This window comes from Haliaeetus albicilla, chromosome 4, assembly GCF_947461875.1.
Source record: "Haliaeetus albicilla chromosome 4, bHalAlb1.1, whole genome shotgun sequence".
Classification (NCBI taxonomy): Eukaryota; Metazoa; Chordata; class Aves; order Accipitriformes; family Accipitridae; genus Haliaeetus; species Haliaeetus albicilla.
Window position 1 is genome coordinate 51,897,381 of NC_091486.1, and position 23,837 is coordinate 51,921,217.

The 23,837-nt window shown below is 42.1% G+C and overlaps 1 protein-coding gene across 5 annotated transcripts in view; it reads left to right on the top strand.

The window, feature by feature from the left end:
* The window catches only part of MIB2 (MIB E3 ubiquitin protein ligase 2), a 51,872-nt gene that overhangs the window by 4,307 nt on the left and 23,728 nt on the right, over positions 1-23,837 (top strand). For 3 of the 5 annotated variants that reach the window (XM_069782687.1, XM_069782689.1, XM_069782690.1), the window contains exons 3-5: positions 12,530-12,880; positions 13,359-13,530; positions 22,960-23,066. In XM_069782687.1, the coding sequence (XP_069638788.1) occupies positions 12,634-12,880; positions 13,359-13,530; positions 22,960-23,066 (526 nt within the window). In that variant the 5' untranslated portion in view covers positions 12,530-12,633. Of the gene's footprint in view, positions 1-5,016; positions 5,152-12,529; positions 12,881-13,358; positions 13,531-21,178; positions 21,480-22,959; positions 23,067-23,837 lie in introns of those variants that run through there. The other 2 variants (XM_069782688.1, XM_069782691.1) reach the window with 2 other exon arrangements.

The window sequence follows — 23,837 nt, forward strand, 5'->3', positions numbered from 1 at the left end:
CCTAGGGCTCAACACCATCAGCTCTGGGCCAGATGGTCTTGCCTCTGAGAAATGTATTAGAGCAATGTCTAAGTAAGGGCACAGTTGAAATCTGCTGCCAAGACAGACTTCTTGCTGTTGGAATATTTCTGTGTGGTCCTCTGTTTCTACGTGATTGAAAATAGGTCTGGAAGGGATTCTGATGAGGGCACCTAGTCCATCCTTTTCCACAAGGCATGATAAAGTACACCGAAACCATTCCTGATAGATGTGTTGAGCTGGTTCTTCAAGTAATGGAGATTTTCTAGTTTCTCTGGATGGGTTGTATTTGACTTCATTAAACTTTTTCTTTTTTTATATATTGTGACTTTTGTCAGTGTTCTGAATGGGCACAAAAAGACCTGCTAGCAAGTGCAAGGAATGCCAGGTGGTTGACCATTGACCTCTTAATGCCAGTGGCCAGAAAAGCGGTGGCAATTCTTGGCAAGGGAGGGGAGCTACTCAATGCAATGCTTGTGAGTTTTTGTTTATGTTTTTTATGCCACAGGGATCTTCCATGGAGGGTATGGGAAAGTTAAAATACCATTCTCCCTTTTTTTTTTTTCTATGTAAAGTGAAAAAGACCTTAATTCAAACTTAGCAAATAATTGCCTTTTTTTTTTTTAAACAACATCACCTGGTGGTTGTGTGTGTTTTTGTGCGGGGTGTGTGTTTATTTTTGCTGTAATGCAGTGTAAATTTGACTCTGAAATCTGCTATTGAGGAAAAAGTGGATTCTCATCAGCCTCAGCTACTGAGCTTTTCAAGGCTTGAGGCAGCAATCTGTAAACTGTCAGGTCCAATTAACGCAAATGGCTAGAGCTGTTTTTCTCTCTCCTGGAGAGAGCACAGTTCATCAAAAGCCAGAAGGAAATTTCATCGGGCTCATGAGCAATTATCTTGTGGGATGTAATAAGAGATCCACTAGATGCCCAGTGTGAACTTTCACTTATAATCACTCTTAATTCTCCAGTGGGCAGATGAGCACTGATTTCACCAATTTAAAGCCTGAAGTTTTTGTGTTCAGTAGAAGCTGGTAGAGGGAACTTGTTCTATTGTAGGGTTTGACTGATGTTGACTTGTAAATCTGAATTTTGAACATCCCTGACCGGGCAAAAGGTATTCCACCTTCGTGTTGTGGGTTAAGCCTGGTAGGCAGCTAAGCACCGCGCAGCTGCTTGCTCGCTTCCACCCTGGTGGGGTAGGAAGGAGAACTGGAAGGGTAAAATTGAGAAAGCACAACTTTATCAGGTATGGTGGTTGCTTGGGAAGGCAAACACCATTACTCCAAATGTCCCCCCTTCCTATTTCTTTCCCCCAGCTTTTATTGCTGAGCACAATGTCATATCAGATATCCCTTTGGTCAGTTGGGATCAGCTGTCCTGGCTGTATTCCCTCCCAAATTCTCGTGCATCCCCAGCCTACTTGCTGGCAGGGCAGTGTGAGAAACAGAAAAGGCTTTGACACTGTGTAAGCACTGTTCAGCAATAGCTAAAATATCAGTGTGTTATCAACATTGTTTTGGTCACAAATCCAAAACAGAGCACTGTACAAGCTACTATGAAGAAAATTCACTCTATCCCAGCCAAAACCAGTACACTGTGGTACACCACAACTTATGTTGTTGGAAGCCTGTGACAGCTGTTTATTTTTGGCTTGCTGGTGGTGTTTCCCAAAGGTTGTGTTTGTATTTGTACGTTTTAAAGCAAATATTGACCTACTGTGCAATCCAGTTTGTTTCATGGGTCTAGTCCCTTAGTTAGCACTGAGCTGATTGATTAAGAATAGTGTGCTATGTCTTTGCTCCTGGTAGATTGTGTGGCTGATACTGTCACTTTCTGTTTAACTTATTTTGTTACTTGTTGCTTACAAAAATCCCTTTTCGGTCCTTAGAACTTGGTGACAAAACCAGTTTGGAATGAGGCTATGCAGGTGAGTGCTTGGTTTTTGAAGCAGGTTCACTTTTCTGTGTCTGTTGTCATCACAGGTGGGTTGAACTTTGAGTAAAGTGAGAATTGAACGTTCAAGGCCAACTCAGTTCTGATTTGATAGCTCTAGAAGACTACAAGCTTTTTGTGCGTGCCTTCACACCCAACTGGAAGAAGTTCTCTGATTAGTGTATTTCTTGAGACTTCAGCTGTATTGAAGCTATGGTTTTTTGAGTCCCATCTGTGATCAAAATTAAGGAGAGGTGTCTTCTATCTGAGACTTCAGTTGTGGCGGTCCTGGATCTGAAAGTAGGCAGCACTTTTTGTCTGTTTAGCCTCAAAAGTACAGAGGACTTCACAGTGTTCAGGTGTAACAACAAAGGACTCCCAGCCCCAATGTTTGTACTTAAACCCAAGAAATTTTATATTTCGGAACAAGGAAAATAGAAGATGACCCTGCAGGGTCTTTTAAATACCATTTCACCCTTTGGAAGCATATGGGATGCTGACCTTCTTGGGCTGCGGAGCCAGTTTTTTCCTAGTTCATCCTCCTGGCAGTCCAGATGATAGTCCAGTCTATGCAAACTGTTAAACATGGAGGTACTGCCTTTCCCTCTAAGGGACAAGTGGTGGTGCCTGTGCATTTCATTTTCTTGTTTGCTATGATACATTTTCTTCTTCTGGTGATGTCTTGTACAGTATGAAGGCAGCATGGCCGTGAGACTGAGTGACTCCACGGGGATTATTGTAATCCAATGCTTCTGGCTCTGCCATGAACAGTCTCAGAAGAATCACCGAGTGTTCCTCTGTCACAATTCTGAATGAGGATCTTGCCTTTGTCCAGTTATCTCTTATGCTCTTCCTTAGTTAAGCAGAGCTCACCTTTGACTGTGTTTCACGCAGCAGCTGGCTCAGTTGGCTTTTGCGTCAACTGGAGCTATTAGGTACTGCCGTACTTGCAGATACTGAACCCAGAAATGTAAGATGTGTAACTTCTCTATAACTTCTTCCATCTTTAGGATCTATTCTGAGATTGTTTGCCATTTTTTAGGAAACCAGAATGCTGGGGTCAAGCTTCGCAGAAGGGTTTGCACAGAACTACTGTTATTGAATACTAATAAATTTGCTGGTGCTTCTTTTAGGCCTGCATCCTTTAACAAGGTGAAAGAACAGATAGTAAGCCAGCATGGTAACCACTGAAAGTATCGCTCCCACAATTTGAAAGGGAAGGCAATGTTCCCCTCTCACCATCACAACTCAGAGCTAGAATACAATCAGTGTAAATTGAATGTAAAATTCAGTTTAGGCAAAACAGATCAATGGGCTGGCATTTGTAAAGGACAAATGTTGATTGTAGAGATAAAACGCACTCAGTGGGACTGTCTTTAAGCATAGCGCCTGGCTAGTTATTTTTAGTATTTCCTCACTCTATGTCCCAGTGTTTCAGGATGCGTGCCTGCTCTTACACAGTGAAGCTGAAATGACAAGATATTAATCCCTGAGCAGAGGCATATTAATCACCTGCTTTATCCTGTTGATGTAATACAGTTAAATATACTTGAGAGCAGGTGAGGTATGGGGCATGGAAATGGTTTAACCTCATGCAGGCTTTTTCTTGACTGATTGGTTTTAACAGTGACAGCTGCACCATTTCTTTTTTTTTTTTCTGCTGAGAGTAAATTTGTCAGTAGAATGGCTTCATTTATCTGCTATTGATATTTAAGCCACACAAACATCATCTGCTCTTCTCTCCTCCTCTGTGCTAGTGATGCCATTTTGCAGAATTTGGACTAAACAGAAATCCTGACCACCTGACGAAAAGTGAAGCCAAGTTATCTTTGACACCTTGTGGCTTTGCAGTGGAATATTAAACTATTCACTTCAGCCAATTCCACAAATCCTTTTGGTGGGCTGAGGGGAGGAATTAATGGGTTTAGTCTAATTTCTAATGGTTAAGTTTGTCATATAGTCACTGAGATGGTGTCAGGTCTTCTACCTTAGAAGATCTGCTAGTGCTGGGAACTAAGAATTTGTATCTTCTGTGCTGTAATCGGGCACTGTGGCTTTGCAATGCAACTGGGCTCTCTAGCCATCTCTGTGTTAGCCACAAAAGATCAAACCTTGGAAACTGCCTTCTCCAAAATGGAGAGTGGGGCCTTACTAGACTTTTAGTCTTAGTAGCTAAACAAGACCTGATCTGACAGTGCGGCTCTTTGTGTGAGCGAGGGCTGTGGAATGAGATCTGGAAAACAATAAACAACTAAATGGGCCTGACTGCATGTTTTTCCACATCAAGAAGTGGGACTTGTACTAGTGCTGTGTTATGAGGTAGTATTAAAGCCCAGTGTTTGTGAATTAATAATTTATTGAAACAACTATTCTGAAAGCAAAAAATCTTTATCATGTGTTAAAATTCAATATTAGCCCTTATATTAGAGTTATTTTTCTCATTTCGTTGGGGGTTTTGTGTAGGTAATAGAAGGCACTATTGCCAGGGGAGCATCTTAGAAGAGGCCTGCTAAGAAGGCAAGGGTTTTGTTTGATGAGTGGGGAAGCTATTTGAAAGTAAGAGACTACCTGAGTTGAGAAGCAGATGGTAAACTTGGTTCTGAGAAATGGGAGAGAATTAGAATATGTATTTCTATGGGAAGACGTTTGGGCCCAATACAAATGGACTGCATAGAAGGCCAAAGTTCAGAGTAGGCAAGGGGGGAGATTTGCAAGTGGTAGAGCTGGGTATTGAACCGCTGTGAACTGGAGTTGAGATGATAAAATGCCGTGGGATAGGCAAAAGTCTCCAGACAGGCCCCCTGCTAGAAACTGGAGATTGAGTGTGTAGAGTTCAGGTGCGGTGGGAGCCAGGGAAGGCTTCCTCGGGGTTCGAAATTGCGTAAGACAGCACACCTGGGACACTGCAGCCAGCTGGCAGCAGTAAGGGCTAACGGCTCCTAGCCTCACCTGGGAGCCAGGAGGGGACAAAAGCTACAAGGTGGTCTTCATACAGTGGTAAGTCAAAAAGGATTACTTACTGTGTGTTTTGCTGGTTTTCTGGTCTGCTTTTGTTTAATAGTGAATATATTTGTGGGAATTGCGTGTATCCTTGAGAGAAATTACACTGCATCCTGTTAGAGCACATGCGTGTGTCCGCTGCTGGGCTGTCCTGGGGTCTGTCTTACTGTTTGCTGAGGAGAAAGAAAAGCGAAGGGTAAGTCTGAATTTTAGTTTATTGGCATGAATACTAGCTTTGGTAATTAACTTAGCAGCTTTGAGCCTCAGTCAGAGGTATTTGATCCTAGTTGTTGACTGTTATTAAAGAATACAAAAGTATTTAGTTCTGTGTTGCAGGTAGGGAAACTGGGGTAGGGAACAATGCTTAATTGCGTAGATAAGCATTGGCCAGGCATTTAGCTGTTCAACTTGGGTTGGTTTCACAAAAACACTGCTTGTGTCAGGAAAGGGGGAAAACCCTGCCAAGCGAATGCCTGTAGGAGTAGTGTAGAAAGCAGTACTGCTGAAAAGCAGCTGCATACCCACAGCAGAAGTTCTTAAGCCAATATGAGCTGACTGAATTTAGCCATTACACCTAACTTGTTTGGATCTCTGTTGATGTTCCTAGTGCAAGGATATACAATAGTAAATCTTGAAACTATACAGTAGTGGTAGTTAATTGATCTAAGTGTTTAATGGCTTGATATGAATTTTTAAAATGGCACTGTGTCTCTGAAGTTTTTTGGAAGCAAGCAGTTAAAATGTGGTGTGTGTGTGTATGGTGAGGGCTTAAAATAAAATATTTGGAGTGATTAGGAACCACTTTGGCAGCTTAATAATACAGGGTGGTTGAAGAAACTGTTCCTGACTGAGTCAGGTGCCTCCCTGCTGCCTGTTTTAGTTGGGAACAGATCCTTTTGATCCCTGACTTGAACTGCAGACCTTTGCTTTTGTGCAGAATCCCGGTGCAACGAGGCCAGCAGGACCACCACCAGTGTCCTTTGGCATCTTGTTGTTGAACTGTCTCCTGAAGAACGAACAAACATCATTCTGATTGCTTGCTTGTGCTGCAGTGAAATTGTTCTGGATTTCTGCTGTTGCAGGCGATATTGGTGATGTGCTCTGTTCCAGGCTGTCGGTGCTAGATGTCTGTAAACATTTTATGAGGTTTGCCCAGTCTGCATTGGGATCAAGGAAGGATAAAGCAAGTGGCGTTTGTCTTGACAGAGTTCATTGACTTCCAGTTATTTTACTGATGTCAAGTGAATAGTGTCTTTATGCACAGTGCCCTAGCTCTGCTTGGTATGCTTTCCTCTTGCCTGAGAGAGATGAGTTGAGGATCAAATACCGAAGCACAATTCCACTCATTTGCTAATAAAATTCACAGCTGGAATGTCCCTGGCATCCCTTTGTTCTGCTTGTTAAGTCCTTAGGAGCACTGATCCAAAAGGATCTTTGTCCGTTTCAGTGATCCCTGTGAGTGTTTGCGTTCATTTCATCTGGTTACTGCCAACTGCAATTATTGATTGTTATGGTTTTGTTAGTTACACTCTGTTTTCCTAATCCTTTCAGTGCTTTCTCTTGCGTTTCAATGGAAGAATCTCATTAATGGTAATTTACTGTGCTGCTATTACTACTTCTGCCTTCCCTGTTTCACAGAGAATGAAAGACTATAGAGGTAGCTGGGGTGTAAGCTAACTCCCAGTCTGTTGCAAGTTAATTTAATAAACTCAAGCCTGTGTGTAGTTGTTCTTGTGCTGCTTGCTCACTATTTGTACGAGAGGGGAACTCGGGGCAGGAGGGGGGGGTCTCAGAATGCAGGCTGTAAAACTCTTTAGATCCTCTACTAATCAAAATAAGCTGCTTTACCCACCTCTGCATTGTGCTGAGGATGCCAGAGCTTAATTTTCTTACTTATTGCATTGTATACCATGTGCAAAAGGTCATGTGGAAGAATGGGTTTATAGCTCCCTAGTAGTGTCATGGGGGCAGCGTGAACACAGTATGTGTTGAATCAACAAATACTGAGTTTCAAGAAGCGTTGATCTGCCTGTTTTTGTCAGGCAGAGGACAGAGTGTTTTCTCCTCTTAGTGACGTTACGTATTTTCTGTCCCTGAATGGGAATTTATGGAGGAACTCTTGACTCCTGTGACAACTGCCCAGCCCACCCAGGATTCACTAAGGTGAAGGTTTTGCCCCCAGCTGGCAGTCTCTAGCCCTGTTCCAGTGTACCCCGTTTGCATAGTTATGTTCACGTCAGAGGTCCAGCACTTGCATTCAAGAGCATGCACGTGAATGAGAGCCTTAAGGAGGATGCAAAACATTACTGTGAGGGAGTCACACGTGGTCTGGTGCTGTGGCTGTGGATATCTGGGCAGGATTCATGGCTTTTAAAGCATAAAAATAGTGATGCTCACCGAGGTCAGATTCCCTGGAGAATGGCCTAGGAATGTCTGTCTCCAGCTGACTGGAGAGTAGAGCTGGGAGTCTCTTGAGTGCTGTCTGGAGGGGACAAGGTGGCTCCTCGCTCACTATCAGCCTGATGCAGATGTTGGGGGGAGGCAGGTTCTGGCCCTGGGTGACTGCCTTGGCTCTCAGAAGGAAACATGGCTTTTATCTTGGCTCAGGGCTGTGGAAACAGGCTGGGCCGGTGCTTCAGGGCCGGGCTAGCCTTGAGCTGCTCCTTTAGGGGCGATGTCAGGAGCTGCTGAGGGTTGATGGCAGGAGGCCCGTTGCTTCGGTTCGTTTGCTGTCCCAGCAGCCTGCCCGCCTGGTCTCTGGTGGGAGCAGGGCTCTTCCCCTGCCCTAACGCACCTGGGCTGGGTCCAAAGGATTGAGTTGTTGTGTTGGTTTTAGCGGTTTGTAGCTTGTGTGTGTTTTGTATTCCTTGGAAAAACCACCAAAGAGCAAGGGGATGAAAGTAAGTAGGTGGCGTGAGCTCTTTGGTAGGTGTTGGGTGCTGCAGATCTTCAGTTATTTGAGAGATCCAAAATACCAGACTGTACCGAGGAGGAGGAGTCAAAGAGAATGAAAATTATAAGAAATGGGGGATGCTGTTATTTGCCAAAATGCTTAGCATAATAATGACTTCTTTGGGGGCTTATGAATTAACAGTTGGGAAAGCTCAGTGTTTCAGGCTCAAGGGAGCTGCTGTGGAAGAGACCCAGTAATAAAAGTTCTGCTGCAGCCATCTCTGTGTGTGTTCACAAAGGATGGTCAGAAACTAGAGGTATATTGAAGTTTGAGCTTTGCAAGCTTGGGCTACTCTTTTGAAAAAGTGTGTGATTTGCATTGTCCATAGCACTTAAGGAAGCATCCTTAGGATAGGCAAAGCTCTCTGAGGTGGAGTAATTCACCTGAGAAGACAATTCAAACTGCAGAGTATGTGTAAAGGAGAAAACAAAGCTGCTTTAAAAAAAAAACACAAACAAAATCACCTGCATCTTCCTCTGTTTACCATAGGGTGCAAATAACTTGATTACTGAGCTACAAGCACTGATTTTGTCAATCTGCTTACACCACTGTTCGGTTCTGTTTACTGTGTAGCTAGTACAGCAGCAACCTTTGCCTCTTACGAGATGGATGTTAGGCTGCCTCTAGAGCACCTTCTACCAACAGCACAGTTTGAATATTGGCAGAAAGTTGCAATGATTATTGCAACTAAAATGTTGTGGACTGAAGGCGCAAAAGTATTTTCCCTTTCTTCCAGTTAAGTGTTACTGGGATTTCCTAAGAATGGACTCCTAGATTACACCTGGGCTGTTCTTTCCTGTGTCACAGTAGATGAGGTCAGAATGTTAGGTCAGGATTCAGAAATATGCTTGTGTTTTAAAATGGATTATTTGTTCACAGTTACTTTGAAATCCCACAGGAAACTGATGTTTTCTCTGTGAATCATTTCTGGCAGCTATACCTATTCCAGCTTCCCTGGAATAATTATGACCAAGGCAGCATCAAGCGAGGAGTATTTGCTTCAATGAGTGAAACGCTTCCACTCTAGGAAGTAAATAACGCTGATCTCTAGCAAGGTAGCAAGGTTCAGACTGCGTGAGCATTGTAATTCATCTCATAAAGATTTTGAATGGTTCTTTACTCTTGTTGTGCATCACTCCTGCAGATTAGATGGGAATGCAGAATGCATTTGGTGCCGCCTTATGTGGAAAATGGAGTATTCACGTTAAGAAGACAGCCTTCAGATTAGTGAGCAAGGGATTGCATACAGGTGCATGCAGCACAGACAACTGTTAACTAGTATTCAGCATCACAAGTGTGCAGTTGAACTACAATAGCTTCCTAGAGCTGCGGGATGAGTACATGTGCAGCTCTTTTATGAGTCGTAGGGACCTGCAGAACCAAGGGAAGCTTGATGCCTGTGGCAGTAGTAAAACTCTGTTCCCATCTGGATCCAGGTTATTATGGGCTACTAAGTAGATGGATTTTTGTTCTTGCAACTTGGTACCTGTGATATTGACAGAGATTGCTGTCTCTTGGCAGTTCTGCGACAAGATGTCTGATGTTGGTGTGTCATATTGCATCTGTAAGTAAATTCACAGTGCAGTGAAACGATGCATTTCTCCAGGACTCTTTGTGGAAAGTGTCTTCATGCAGCTTTTGTATTTTACTGGCGGTTTAAAGAAGTGATCTCTGTAGCATTGATGTCAGAAAAGTAGTGGGAAGGTGCACCGAGAAAGTGTGGGTTTGCCTCTATGTAGGTCACACATTTCTAGGACCAAGGCAGTTCTGATCTGAGGTTGGTACTCTGCTGTTTGACTGCTCTGTTGAGCATGTGTCACGATATATAGTGTGTCAGCCTGTTCGCTGTCTTCAGGTAGCAAGGCATCATCCTCCTTTATACTGCAGTGACTTAAATTTTATGGGTTTGTGGCACAGCCTGGAATATTCTTTTATGATGAATAATTTTTGGAACTGGCATTGCCTTCCTTGAAATGCTGAGAGTTCTGAAGCCTGTGATGTTTCATTCATTCCTGGGGAGAGGGAAAAGGTCCACTGAAATAGCATAAAACTCTTAAGGTTGGGGAGTGGCGCACTCTGCTTGTCTAAAAAACCCTATGGCATTTGTTGTTTCGCTCTCTAAGCATGCTGTTCCTTTTCCCACTGTTATGACCTCCCCTCACCTTCCACCAGTTCACTTGGATGAAACGGGAGGGGGGGTGGTGGTGGTTGTTTTTAAGGAAAAGCCATGTAGCAACAATTGAACTGTGCTTCTCTTGTACCTTTGTATTGTTGGATGTTTCCATTTGTTTTTCTCTGCAGTGTGTTTGACTGTCTTGACTGGTGGATGGCACCCTTTTAAAAAAGCAGTTCTGCCTCTTAGTTAAAGCAATAAATTGTCCATTTTATTAATCTCCGATCTGGAGGAAGAGGGGATTGTACAAAACTCATTAGGCTCTGCGATGCTTTCTAAAAACCATATTCTTTCTTTTTGATAATTTCTGCTTTGATAAAGACAGTAAACGCTGGTGCACCTTAAACTCAGCAATGTTAGCTCCACAAAGGAAGTCTAAATGAAAGTATTGCCCAAGGCATCCTTTAGTGATGATTAGAATGAAAGATGACATGAAGTTCACAAGGACGTTTGCTTTTGATGTCACTCTCATGTGAGAGGTGTTTGGATGTCACAGTGATGCGTAGCAGGACAAGTCTGAAGCTAGAGAGATGCTAAAGCTGAGCAGAAATCGGGCTCTTTCTGCTTGCTAGAAACTTGATTTTGCATCAAACTACTCCTCCATACATTTAAAAGGGGATGTTTGGCTGGAGGAAGAGTTTATTTTTAGGCCTCAGTGCTTTCAGTTGCTTTATTGGTAGGTGGTAGTGTTAACAACATGTCACAAAGCTGCTCCTTTTGCCGAGTCTGAGTACACGTCCTATTAGCCTGTCAGCTAAACCAGGTTTGTCAGCCTGGTTTGAACTGGCTCTGTGTCATGGCAGTTGGTAAGATTTGTGGTGCTTTTGGAACCTGCACTATTTGGCCCTTGGCATTCTGTTGTTTGGTGGGTTTTTTTGGTTTTGTTTTTTTCAAATTTTGAGAAAATTTTGGATGTTATGGATAGCTTGAGAGGAAGAGGGAGACCCAGGGGTGCCCAAAGATAAAAGGATGCTACAGTAGCTTTTTTCAGAAGTCAAAGCAGAAGCTTGGCCCTAAATATCAAAAGCCATGGTCCCTGTGTTGTTGTCTTCTAGTAAAGAGGTAAACCAGGCTTTGACAATCTATTTGATTTAATTAGAAGTTGTGGATGTGCTTGCTGCACCTGTGTAGTATTCACCTCATTTACCAATTGTCATGGCAACAGTTGGAAAGGTTATCCCAAGCTTTTACTGATCTCAGCACAAAATCTGCAGTGCTTATTGCAGGTAAGCGATAACCGTTCCCTGTTCCTGCCGTAGCTAGCATGGATAAATAGCAGCAAAAGATTGACTTTTCTCTGACATTGGTGCTTTTTAAAAAACTGCTATTACTTTTGGCAAAAAGACAAAACATTTCTTTCATATACCTCTTTAAAACTTCCTGTATCCCCAAATCAAAACCAAAACTAACTTTCTGGGCAAGAGAAACTCAACACTGCAGTATTATGTGGTAACATGCATATGAAGAGTCTTCCTGAAAAATAGACTGGTATTATCATTTTATTGCTAAAATCATGCTGCTGGTGTTTTTCTGGTCATTTCTTTCAACTCTGTTTACTATGCTTTTTTGTTTCTGTTGCCACTGTGTCTCTGGTAGCTATTGCACATATTCCTGAATTTGAAATCAAGGGCTGGTACTGAAGTTCTGTAAAGACTTCTTGCCCAGGTCTTTTCCCTCTGTCGTGGTTTAACCCCAGCCAGCAACTAAGCACCACGCAGCCGCTCACTCACTCCCCCCCCATGCAGTGGGATGGGGGAGAAAATCAGGAAAAGAAGTAAAACTCGTGGGTTGAGATAAGAACGATTTAATAGAACAGAAAAGAAGAAACTAATAATGATAATGATAACACTAATAAAATGCCAACAGTAGTAATAAAAGGATTGGAATGTACAAATGATGTGCAGGGCAATTGCTCACCACCCGCCGACTGACACCCAGCCAGTCCCCGAGCGGCGAATCCCTGCCCCCCCACTTCCCAGTTCCTAAACTAGATGGGACGTCCCATGGTATGGAATACACCGTTGGCCAGTTTGGGTCAGGTGCCCTGGCTGGGCATGAGAAGCTGAAAAATCCTTGACTCTAGTCTAAACACTACTGAGCAACAACTGAAAACATCAGTGTTATCAACATTCTTCACATACTGAACTCAAAACATAGCACTGTACCAGCTACTAGGAAGACAGTTAACTACATCCCAGCTGAAACCAGGACACCCTCGTACCCAGCGCTCTGGAATAAGTCTTTTGGCTATTATGCAGGTATTTCTGTGTCTTGGAAGTCTGGCTGGTTGGTGTATCCTTCCCATCTGTGCTGAAGCTGTGAGGATCCCTGTTTTAAATAAAGTACAGATTTATCTACTCAGCAGTCAGGCCTCTTCTGTAGCCAGGTCATTCTGGGGAAAATGTGGTGTGTTGAGTGGCATCACTTCATTGTATGTTGTCTTATTAGGTGTGCTGAACATGCAGCTGACGATGCTTGATGTGTTGCTGATGATACCGCCTGTCTCCAAGACCCCTTACGTGGAAGAATTTTAGGGGTTGCTGTGCAGATCAATGGACTCAGACCCCTATGCCAGCATGCAGGTTGGGATGCGGGTAGTTCGTGGAGTGGACTGGAAATGGGGCAGCCAGGACAGCGGCGAAGGGAATGTTGGGACTGTGGTTGAGATTGGTCGGACAGGCAGCCCAACCACTCCAGATAAGACTGTGGTCGTGCAGTGGGATCAAGGCAACAGAACCAATTACCGGACTGGATTCCAAGGGGCTTACGACCTTCTTCTGTATGATAATGCACAAATAGGTAAGTGTAGCGTGGACAAGAAGCACAAACACTAGTGCTGTAAATCCATCTCCTTTAGCATATGTAACACCTGCCTCACGTGCTAGCTGGAATGTTAAGCCTTTTGCAGCTGCCTGTGGACTGATGCTGAGCAGCAGTGTATGCTCAGCCAATTCATGACAATGAAATTCCTGTTTGCTTCTATGCAAAGGTTCTTCTGCACTCTTTCTTTTTTATCTGTGAGTCTAACTCTGACTTTGCGGACTTTGTTATTCTGTTCAATTCTGGCATGACTTTTAGGATTAGAGTCCCTTAAGCCAGGAAATGGATAGTTCATTTTACACATATCACTTTACATTTTTGCATCATCTTCAATACATGCACAATACATGATTATTTTTTTTCCTTAAAATATGCTGATACAGTTCTAAAAGCCTGGTCAGCCTGGTTTCTCTGGATCTTGTGTGGATCTTATATTCCTTTGCTTTTGTTCCCCTAGGTGTCCGTCACCCTAACATCATCTGTGACTGTTGCAAGAAGCATGGTATACGGGGAATGCGGTGGAAATGCAAAATGTGTTTTGACTATGACCTGTGCACACAGTGTTACATGAACAACAAGCATGATCTGTCTCACTCCTTCGAGCGCTATGAGACAGCGCACTCGCAACCGTAAGTGGTGTTATAGGGGAAGTCCAGTTAACCACATTGACATTTATAGGTCACTGTTCTATGATAGTGGTCTCCAAAATGGAGTATGCATGCCCCGGGGGGTGTGCAAGATGATCTATTGAGGTGCAGGAAGAACATAATAGAACTTCACTAGTACATGTCTGTATAATTTATAAAGAAATAAATGTACATATATTGGAGAGTGCTCAAAATTTTTTACTGATAAGGTTGCATGATGAAAAAAGTTGGGGGACCACTGTTTTACAGAATAGTGTAAGGCTGGATCTGGGACTTCTATGGAGCTGCTTGAAAAAAGACAGCAAACGGAATTCAGCAGAATTTTTCTGAAAAATTAAGGTGAAAATGCAAAATGTTTGTCTGCTCTGGTCATCCGCCCCCACCCCCAATTAAATAATTTCTTAGACATGCTTTGCTATCTGCTATTGTCAGATAACTGAGTGGCCACAGGGAGGCTGACGGGAATCTTGCACTCCCAAATTGTCGATCTCTTCTCAGGGTCTATACTGTTCACTGAAGAACACCACCTTCTCATTTACTCTGTACTCTGCACATTAGCATTATTGGAAGTGACTGCTGCACTGATGCTTGTGGAACAGTATCCATAATTTTATGCTCATTCATGATGTGCCGAAACATGGGATCTGTTCTCCTGTCCTGAGGAAGAACTGAAAAATAGTCTCAACAGTAGTTTCATTTACGCCTCCTAAGGTGGGCATGAAGATGAATCTTGTAATCCTCTTGCCTTTAGGAAAAGTAATAGGAAGTCAGATCTTGTCTCTGTCATTGATTTTCTTTTTTTTTTTTTTTTTTTTTTTTCCCCTTGAAAAATCACTGTGCTTTGCATCTGTCTGTGGAATGAAAAGTGTAATTACTTTGCTAAAGACAATGGTGTCAGATTTGCAGCTGTTTTTCCTCCCATATGGGAAGCACTCCCTAGAGTTGATTACCATAGTTTTGCCGGTGTGGTTGAGCCAGAATTCTGAGTGCTAGCAAAGGGATAGATGTTGCTGTCCAAAGATGTCCCCTCTGAGCTTTGAGGCTTGTGTTTATCCACCAGATTAGGATGCTTCTCGAGCTTGTGTTAATATGACAAGCCAGCCAGATCCTATTGTGAAATGAGCTTTGTGATTTCATATCTATATAAAAATATACATATATTTTTTTCTCTCTGTTTCTATGAATATTATAGTTAGCTCCAAGTAGTTACTCGGAGGTGCCTCCTTGTGATATTAATTGGAGCTTTAGGTACACTCTGCTGTTACAGTACATAATCGTCCTTACACTTAAAGAAAAAAGTAAAAAAGTAGGCAACAATTAGTCTAAGAGGCTGCACTGTTGCGGAGCAGTCCAAATTTTCTGGCCTTTGCATGTGTTCTCCATGGCACTGCACAGTGCTGCATTCTCTTGGGCAGCAGGTCAACTCTGTTGCCTTTCCTGACCCTCATCAGGAACACCCCAGAATGCTATTGTTTATCAAAAGGCAGATTGCTAGGCAATTTCTCCCCAGGAGTCTGACCCTCTGCAGAACTTGTTTCCTTTTCTGAGGAATCTGAATGGTGAAAGATGTAAATAGAGCAATTTTTCCTTTCAAAGCTTGTATCTGATCTGTGTCCAAGCTGCCATTTGAATTAGGCAATAGAGTGCTCGCTGTCAGTGTGAAAATGGAGCTTGGAAGACTGCCAGTAAATTTGCCAGACCTACTACTGTCCTATGTGAGTTGTTTGACTTACACAAAACACTGCAGCACCACTCTGGAATGTTACCGAAGCACTGGAGGGCTCTTTAGAGGTAGATGTCCACTAAAGCAGAATGTGATGTCTGATGATGCTTGCCCCTTAATAGCTTTTTGGTTTGTTTCATTTGTTTTTTTTCCTGAACTGCTTTGTTTTTTTCTGCAAGTGTGGGTCATTCAGTGGTTAGAGAAGATGTGACAATATTAACTTTTTTTGAGTTGATAAAAGGAAGTCTAGACATAGACTCTATGATACTAAGTCTTGTTAAAGTAGCAGTATTCTTATTTACGTTACTATGTGTTAGCAGGAGCAATGATCTTCCTAATACCAAGCAGCTAATTAAAAAGAAAAAGGGGGTGTGTGTGACATCAGGGACACAGCATGAGCCTGTCAGATGTGGCAGTGGTTTCTGGGAGCCTCAGTAAGGCGTAAAGGAAAAAGCAGCAGTAATTGTAATTGGGTAATACAACACCTTTCCTGCTGTTCCTACGTGGCAGGAATTGAATGTAGCTGTGCTGAGGGATGGAGATAAATTAGAAACCCTCAAAGAAGAAGCTTCCAGTTGTGGAAAGCTGCAATTTTAAAGATGAATGAAAGGTACATATTGTGATTCTTAAAAGTCATTAAGCTTTTGGAGAAAACAGGCTGTCAGAAATGCTTTTTGTTTCAGTCGTTTGACTGAGTTGGATGGTAGAATACTGTACTATAACTGCAATGCATATGTGTTTTATGCAAGAGCTTTCTTTCATACAGGGAGCTGGCAAACTGAAACAATTTTACTCAGAAATGTCTTGCAGTGCAGGAGCAGGAAGAAGTAGGAACACCTTTGCTTTAATGAAAATGTAATCCTATGGTTTGTTGGTTTAGTGTTCTGAAGATTGCTCTGCCTTAAGAATTGAATGTTCTGAATTAAAAAAAAAAAATAAAAATGAAATGAGGGGCATGGAGGGAGATCACCTTTGAACAATGCCATAGAGAGGATTTCTTTGGAATAACAGGTCTGAGCTGTAAAGACACATTGCCTTAGGCAATGCAGCATCCTTTTCGAAGAACAAAAATTGCGTACTTATGACTCACTAGGACTATTGCTTAGATCACTCATCTCTACTTTTCGGCGTAATAAAATAGAAGAGAAAACCTTTGGCAGTTCCCCAAGGACCCCAAAAAAAAAAAAGCTGTGTGTTTAAGAAGACATAGTATCTGCTGTGTGGATTTGTTTTTTCTTGAGGTTTTGTTGCTACCCACTGTTGTTTGAATGGCTATGAAACACAGTGTGAGTCGCCTTTAGAGATCAACATTGTCTCACCTCCTTTCTCTGGCAGGGAATGGGTATCTTTTGGTTCTTTACAATGGGCCTCAAACACAGTAGTGTGTTGCTTTCAAGACCTGGGGAAAGTGCTGTGATGAGCACACGAGTGTTAATTAGTCAGAAATCTTATAAGGGGAGTGGATGGAGAGACAGTCCACCAAATTTGACAGCATCCCACGATCTTGGTTTTCCATAATGAAGGAGGGGCTACTTATATATCTTGATTGTAGTCCTTGGCTTACCATCAGTGAGATCAAATGTAGAAGAACCATGGAATGCAGCTGTACTGCGCAGCTGTCACATCAAATGTCTCTTTAACCAAAGATCAAGAGCTGGGAGTTTCCAGTCCCTCCGTGGTCTCCATTCTTACTCTGTTGTGAGAGAGCATCGCCATGCATCCGATCTCGCAACTGCTACCGTTGCTGATCCTTTGACAGAGGAAGCTAAGGGCTCGAGTAGGACCATTTCAGAGATTGCAGTATGATGTCCTTGTGCAGCAAATTGCTACCACCTGCGCTGCTGTTGCCAGACCCACCACATGGCACCTGTGCAGCTAAACCTAGGCAAGGGCAGCACAGAACTGTTTGTAGCAGCTTGCTAATCCTAGGGTTTAAGAGGCCTTAAGCCCAGACAGATGCTGCAGAGGGTTCCCAATCAGTTTTCTAAAGAGGCTTTGAAGACACCTTTACCTGAATGCTATTTCAGGTCTTAAATGACCTGAGTTTGAACCTCTGGTGGCAGGGAGTACTGATTTTTTTTTTTTTTTTTTTTTTTATTTTGCTATTTGAAGTAATCTCTTCCCAACATCTGCCAATAGCTGGTAGTTTTTATTGGTCTTGTTTGGTTTGAGTTTTATGGCTGTTTTGGGAGAGGCTCTCATCCTTAGTTTAAAAGGATGGACAGCTCAGTTTTGCTAGAGACCTTTTTTTTGCAATTGTGTATCCATTTGCTTGAATATATGCTTAGTAATTGGAAGATAAATCATGTCTGTAAGCAGGATAGCAAAGCAAAACTCATCAGGTGTATGTTAGGCCTGGAATAGTCAGGCACACTCTGGTGAGTTCTGCAAATAATCAAGTCTGAGATAATCTTCCTCTCATACAAAATACCAGTATTACTATGTTCAAGTGCAAAAGCAGCAATGGCATTTTGCATGCATCGCCTTCTCAAGGATGATGCAAAGTTGAATTTCAGTAGGGGATGAGGTGCATTTTACCCAGGCTCTTTTCTAGACTTTGCTCACCAATAAATCACAACCTTAACAATTTTTCAAAAGTTCTATGTTTTTCTGGAGAACAATGGAGTTGGAGGAGCCAGCAAACTACACAGGGAAACGTTTTGTGTAATCAAGCATAAGAAATACAAATTTTTTCTCACGTTGTGTTTTATACTGTCGTCAAAACAGAGTTTGGTGTTATTTTCAGCCATAATTCTTAAACCAGCTCTGTCTAGTCTAGTTACCAGTTGGATTTCTAAATCAGATACATTACAAGAACAAGCGCATGCTATCATTGAGGTATGCATGTGCAATGCAGACTCATTGAAGGCAGCTTTAATAATCCTGCCTTCCATCTGTGACTGCTTATACTCTAAGCCTGAGCTGATAGAGCAGCTGAGTGACAACTGCTGGGTGTTTGATTACTAGGCAATAAAGGGGATGCAGGTTTATTTACTATAGTAATCTCTTCAACATGTGTTATTTATGCAATGTCAGTTTAAGCTGCTAGACTAAGAAATTTTGGTGAGTAGCGTTTTGAATCAAATCTGGCTCTTGTGTCATGATGTGTTTGTTTCCTAACTGGTTTGAAAATGCTTGTTAAGTATTAATGCATTTATTAATATGAATTTATTTATTAGTTTATTCTATTAATGAATTAGTATAATTTCGCTTTTTAAAAAACCCCATGATTTACCAAATAAACTACCTAACTGTGCCTCCTTAAAAAAACATGTACATTGCAGAACACTAGGGCATATCCCCATACTAGGGCTTCCCTTATTTAGTTTGGAATATTCTGTTTGATTTGTGGAATAGGGATTAAATTTCAGTGACATATTTTATCTTTGTCTTTTCTGGAATTACATGATCAAAACTGTAAGCAAGAGAGATCTTCGCTAAAGCATCCTTAACCTTGTGTTTTGAACTAATAGTCATGTTTAAAAGATGATAAGACATTTCACTTCGTATGCTCACCAGTGCTTCTGTGTCATTGTCAGTACAATATTCTGCCATTAAAGGCTGCGCGTAGACATCTCTGAGAGCATAGTTGAGAAAACCTTCTGTCTACAATACAGTGTTGAGTCTTAGGTGCACACACGTGTTTTAGTTCACATTTAGTAGTCTTGGTCTGAAATCTTGCCCCCTGTGGCTTTCCAAAACTGAGTCTGATATGAGTTAGCTTTGGAGGTTAGCAAAAAAGGCAGCAAGCATTTAGCCCACCTCAGACCTTGTGATCTGGGTTATACAGCTGGTTTTGTGAAGAACTGTGCCTTGGCAAGGAAGGATAGGATTGACAATGGAAATTCTTGGTAAAGGCAGTTCCTGAAATAGGTTTCTGTGATCCTGATCTCTCGCTAGCGTCCTTGCGTTAGTCTGGTTCATGCTTGAGCAATCGGCATCCGCCTGCCATCTGTCAGAATTTCCTTCCTTTATCCTTTGCTGGAAGTGCTTCAGTAAAAGCTTTGCTAGGGAGGATTAGAGAATGTAGAATTTCTTGCATCGTTGACGTCGGTTTTACCTGTAGTTTCTGTAAGATCTCTGTGTTGGCTTTTCTTGAGGTAGCCTGTGTAGATCTTTATACATCCTAGGAGGAGTGTGGGTTTGTACCCACTGTGAGCTGAGATTCTAGTTTACAGCTGTGCCTTTCTGAAGACATTAACACAGTATTTATGGTCTGCTGCTTTGCAGGGTGACCATCCCTTTTGCTTTCCAGTCCCATGCTTTGTGCTTGTTTCTTTGGATAAGAATTGTCTGCAGTGGAGAAGCCTCTGTCTTGCAAAATATGTTAGCTGTGCCTGGTATGAAAGGGCTCTGACTTCTGCAGGGCCTCGGATCGCTACTGCAAATTAAAAGCAGTCTATTTAAACTTCTCGAAGTCAGTTGTTTTGGATCTCATCTCTATCTGTAAAGCATGGATGATGCTATTTTTCTGGCTGTCTGGAGCGTAGCTCTCAGTGATGTGAAAGGCTATGTAAGCACCTCAGTGAAATTTGAGCGCAGGCAGAGTAATCCACAGGGGGGTTGGTTCCAGCATGCTGAAGACAGACATAGCTTCATTCTGTACAGTACATGCTCCCAAGCGTTTTCTGGACTCTATAGTAATTTAATATCATTGGCATTTGTAGGGCAGAAATGGCTGCAGACTTTGGCTGTCATAATTAAAATTGTTATTAAAGGCAATATTGCAGTGATTAAACTTATCCCCAGGGTGTTTTTGCAACACACTAGTAACTTTGGTTGTTATCCAGAATTTGGAGCAAAACATGTTGAATTAGATTAAAACCTAAGATGTATCAGCTCAGGACATCTGGTTCTTGTATCATTCTTTGGTGTTCCTGGTCAGCAGTGTGGTTCAAGACAAGGTCAAAATTTTTGTGAGGCCAGGGGAAGAAGGCAGTTATGGTGGATTGCCTCCAGCATTTAAGTAGAATGGGAGATGGAGTTTCTTATGCTGCTTTCTTCTTTAAGGAAGTTCAGCTTTCTGAACTGGTCAGTTTTGTTTTGTTTTCCTGGTCTCTAGCCACAGATTTCACTGAAAGTGGCAGGTAAATGTGAGAGCTGTTGAGATGGGAAATGACTGTTGTTTGATTACACAGAAAGGGAAATTATGCTAGGAATCTAATGAATGATGGCTATTTTGCTGTTTAAACATCTTGCTTAAGCTTAGCTTGGTGCTCTGTTTACTACCACTGAGAATCTTTGCGTTGAAACCCCTCCCTTATGAGAGTAGGGTTTGGAGGAGAGAAGTATATTTTTATCATTTTGTCTCAGGGCTTGACTAAGATGTCTTTGATAAATTGTTAGAAAAGCATTCAGCAAAACACAGTGAAAATAGCATGTTGTAGCTAAGCTGTTTCAGATGTAGTACAGAAATCCATGCTGGTTTTTGAAGCCAGTCTATAGTGCATGACACAGTGCAATAAAATGAATGCTGATCAGTGCTTCTTTTTAGCTGAGCTTTTTGCTAGCCCTCTTTCATTATATTCTCTTTCATAACAACTGCCAGCCTTGATGGTGTTTAAAACAGACAAAATCTTAACCATCCAAAAACCAGTCTTTGTCTCCCTCCTGTTGAGCTACAATCTGGATAATGAACGTTCAACAATTATAAGAGCATGTGTAAATAATCTCTCCCTCTTTTTAAACACATTAGGTTGTAAAGCACAGGTGGGAGATCTGTTAACAAGTTAAGAAAGGTAAAAGACTTGGGCTTTTGATGGATAAGTAAACAGTTCAAGCATAAGCTTTTTATCCTTCTGAGTCTCCACCTTCTCTCTCTAGGTATTAGATGGAAAATAAATACAGCGTTCTGAGGTCAGCCCTACCCCCAGTAGGCTTCCCCTCCCCTTCCCCTGTGGAACAGCTGCTGAACTTGGTTTTGCTCTGTCTGGTCTGGGAGTTGCCAAGAGCCTGTCAGGAGGAGGTGCGCAATTATGGCTATGGATTGCGGCACCTTTGCAGTCACCTAGAAAAGTGGATTGTACCCTGGGCAAGGAACACAAACAGGTCCATAAGGACTTTGGTGGCTTGGTATCTCATGAAAAAGCTTTCTGCTAGGGAACAGACACTAGGAACAGCACGCACAAAAACAGCAGAGAAGCTGCTGTACCATTATGGGAATTGGAAGCTGCTTTAACAGGACATCAGACCCCCTGTTTACTATCACGTAGGTATTTTTTTTTTTTTTCTTTTTTCTTAAGATGGATCGGTGTGTATGCCTGTGATGCGGATTGCAGGGCGGATAGAAAGTTCTGTGTTACCCTGGAAAGTCTAGCCACAACACTACTGGTCTAATCTGCTCTGCTTTTCAGCAAGTGAACTAGGCGGTGCAGTCTGCAGCTTCGGTTATGAAATGTGCTGAACTCCTTATGACTTTGAACTAGGAGACTGCCTGAGACATTACTGCTTTCATGCAGTGTACACCCTAGTAATGTCCATAAGCATTGCCTTAAATTTAATGATGGGATACAAGGGCAGCTGAAAGTTGGTTTCACTCTCCCTCTGAAGTGATGTCAGACTTTCTGGAGAACTTACTAACTTTCTCCTTACTCCTCTCTTCCCCCCCCCCCGAGGCTTTGTTTTAAAGATATATTTTAATGATGTGAGACTTAGATTAATTGACTTGGGTGTTCTTTGGGAAACGTGGATTATAAGTGGCACAGCTGGCAAGGAAAACTTAATATGCCCTCCTGCTATGATGTTTTGGATTGCTTGATGATATTTGTAGGAGGGCTTCCCATGCTCTGTGTAGGCAATGGGGTGAAGGTGCTAAACCCAGATTTTGATGACTGGTTTGTAGATGTTGTACCTTATGCTGTAGAATGCTGGTAAATAGTTATGTTAAAAAGTATTAATTTGGATGCATTCACAGTAATCATGCTTGGCCCTTGGTGAGCTGCCTGCCCTAATATAATTTGTGGTTTGTGCATCTCGTAGAGTGTGTGGGGAATTTTTTCATCTTTGGAGCTACTAGATTCCCCCCCCCCCCAGCGCCCTCAAGGCTTTTGAAGTTTTGAAAGGATGATCTTTTTTCCATCATGGCTAAGCAAGCTGTGTGTGAGTGAGTGAATGTAATCATGTTGAATCTTTGTGTTTATATGTGTTCAACTCCCTGAGTCAGCAAGATGACCTTCTGGTATCTAACAACGTGAGAGAGAGACCCCACCACAGTCCTTCTGCTTGTGTGTAGATATGTTTGTCTTCGCAGACTGTCACTGAATTGTGGCCATTCCTCATGCTCATGTAGCAGCGTCTATTCCCAATTACCTGCATCTCACAGTTGAAACACAAACAACCTTTTTAAAGCTCACCATGGATCTCACAATTTCTGGTAATGTTTGAAGGTAAACCTGGGTTTTCTTTAGCCCAGTGTGTTATTCACTAGTTGTCTTTCTGCCGTCAGTGGAACAGTGCCTAAGTATTCTGACCCTCCTGGGGACACCAGCTTTTAGGGTCAAAGACCCTGTTCAGCTATTTTATTGTTTTCTCTCACTTCTTACATGCTCTTCAGAACTCAAGCCATGTTTTTCTGTATTTAACTGTGGTGCACTTGGTCCTCATATGACAGGCCTCAGCTGGAACAGAGCTTTATAAAGTGTGAATAGTAACAATAAATTAATTTGTTTTCTCTTATTTTGTTTCTCCAGAGTCCTAGTGAGTCCTCGACAGAATTTGACTCGCATCACATTAAAAGGGACTTTCCAGGGGGCTAAAGTAGTCCGTGGCCCCGACTGGGAGTGGGGTAACCAGGATGGTAAGCTTCTTTTAAGATGTCCTGTAAAATACCATTCAATTTTTTTGTTTGTTTGTTTTTAGTTTTTGCCAAATCACTAGTTGAAAATGCATGTGCTGAGCAGTAGCTTCTGTGGGAGCTGTTCAGATGATGCAGGTTGCTGTTCTTTAGAGTATTAAATATTATTTACTTTCTTGTATTTGTTTAAAAACATATCTGTTACACAAACTGTATGCATTCATTCAGGGTGTGGGAGGGAACTTTTGCTGCTCCTGTTTCATAGATGTGAAAACTCATGGGAACCATCCTGGAAGACCTTGTATAGATCTATAAATGTACGCTGTGTTGTAAGAAAATAGAGACCCATCTTTTCCTGAAAAAGCTTCCATTCACAGTAGGAATAAGGTTTGTCTGACTTCATGTACGGTACTCCTTTTTCCTTTGGAATTCTTTGGAACATCCTTATTTGGACACTTTTAAGAACAGCAAAGAGAAATGATATATAAGGACTGTTCCACATGGAGCATTAATGAAGAACTGTTTGCTGTGGTTGCTGGAGAATGGTTTTTGCTTTCTGTATGAACTGTAACTTCAGGCTGAAAATGCAAAGGAACAAAAATGTCTTTTCTAGAGCTGCATTTGGGGCGTAATGACTGTGTCTAATTCACTGATACTGATTTCTCTGTAGTGCTACAAGGTTAAGGAAATTTTACTATCCGTTTCTATTCCAGAGCCTTGTACGCACTGTAATGTTACTGCTTCTTTTTTCCCTTAATAATTAAGTTGTAAGCC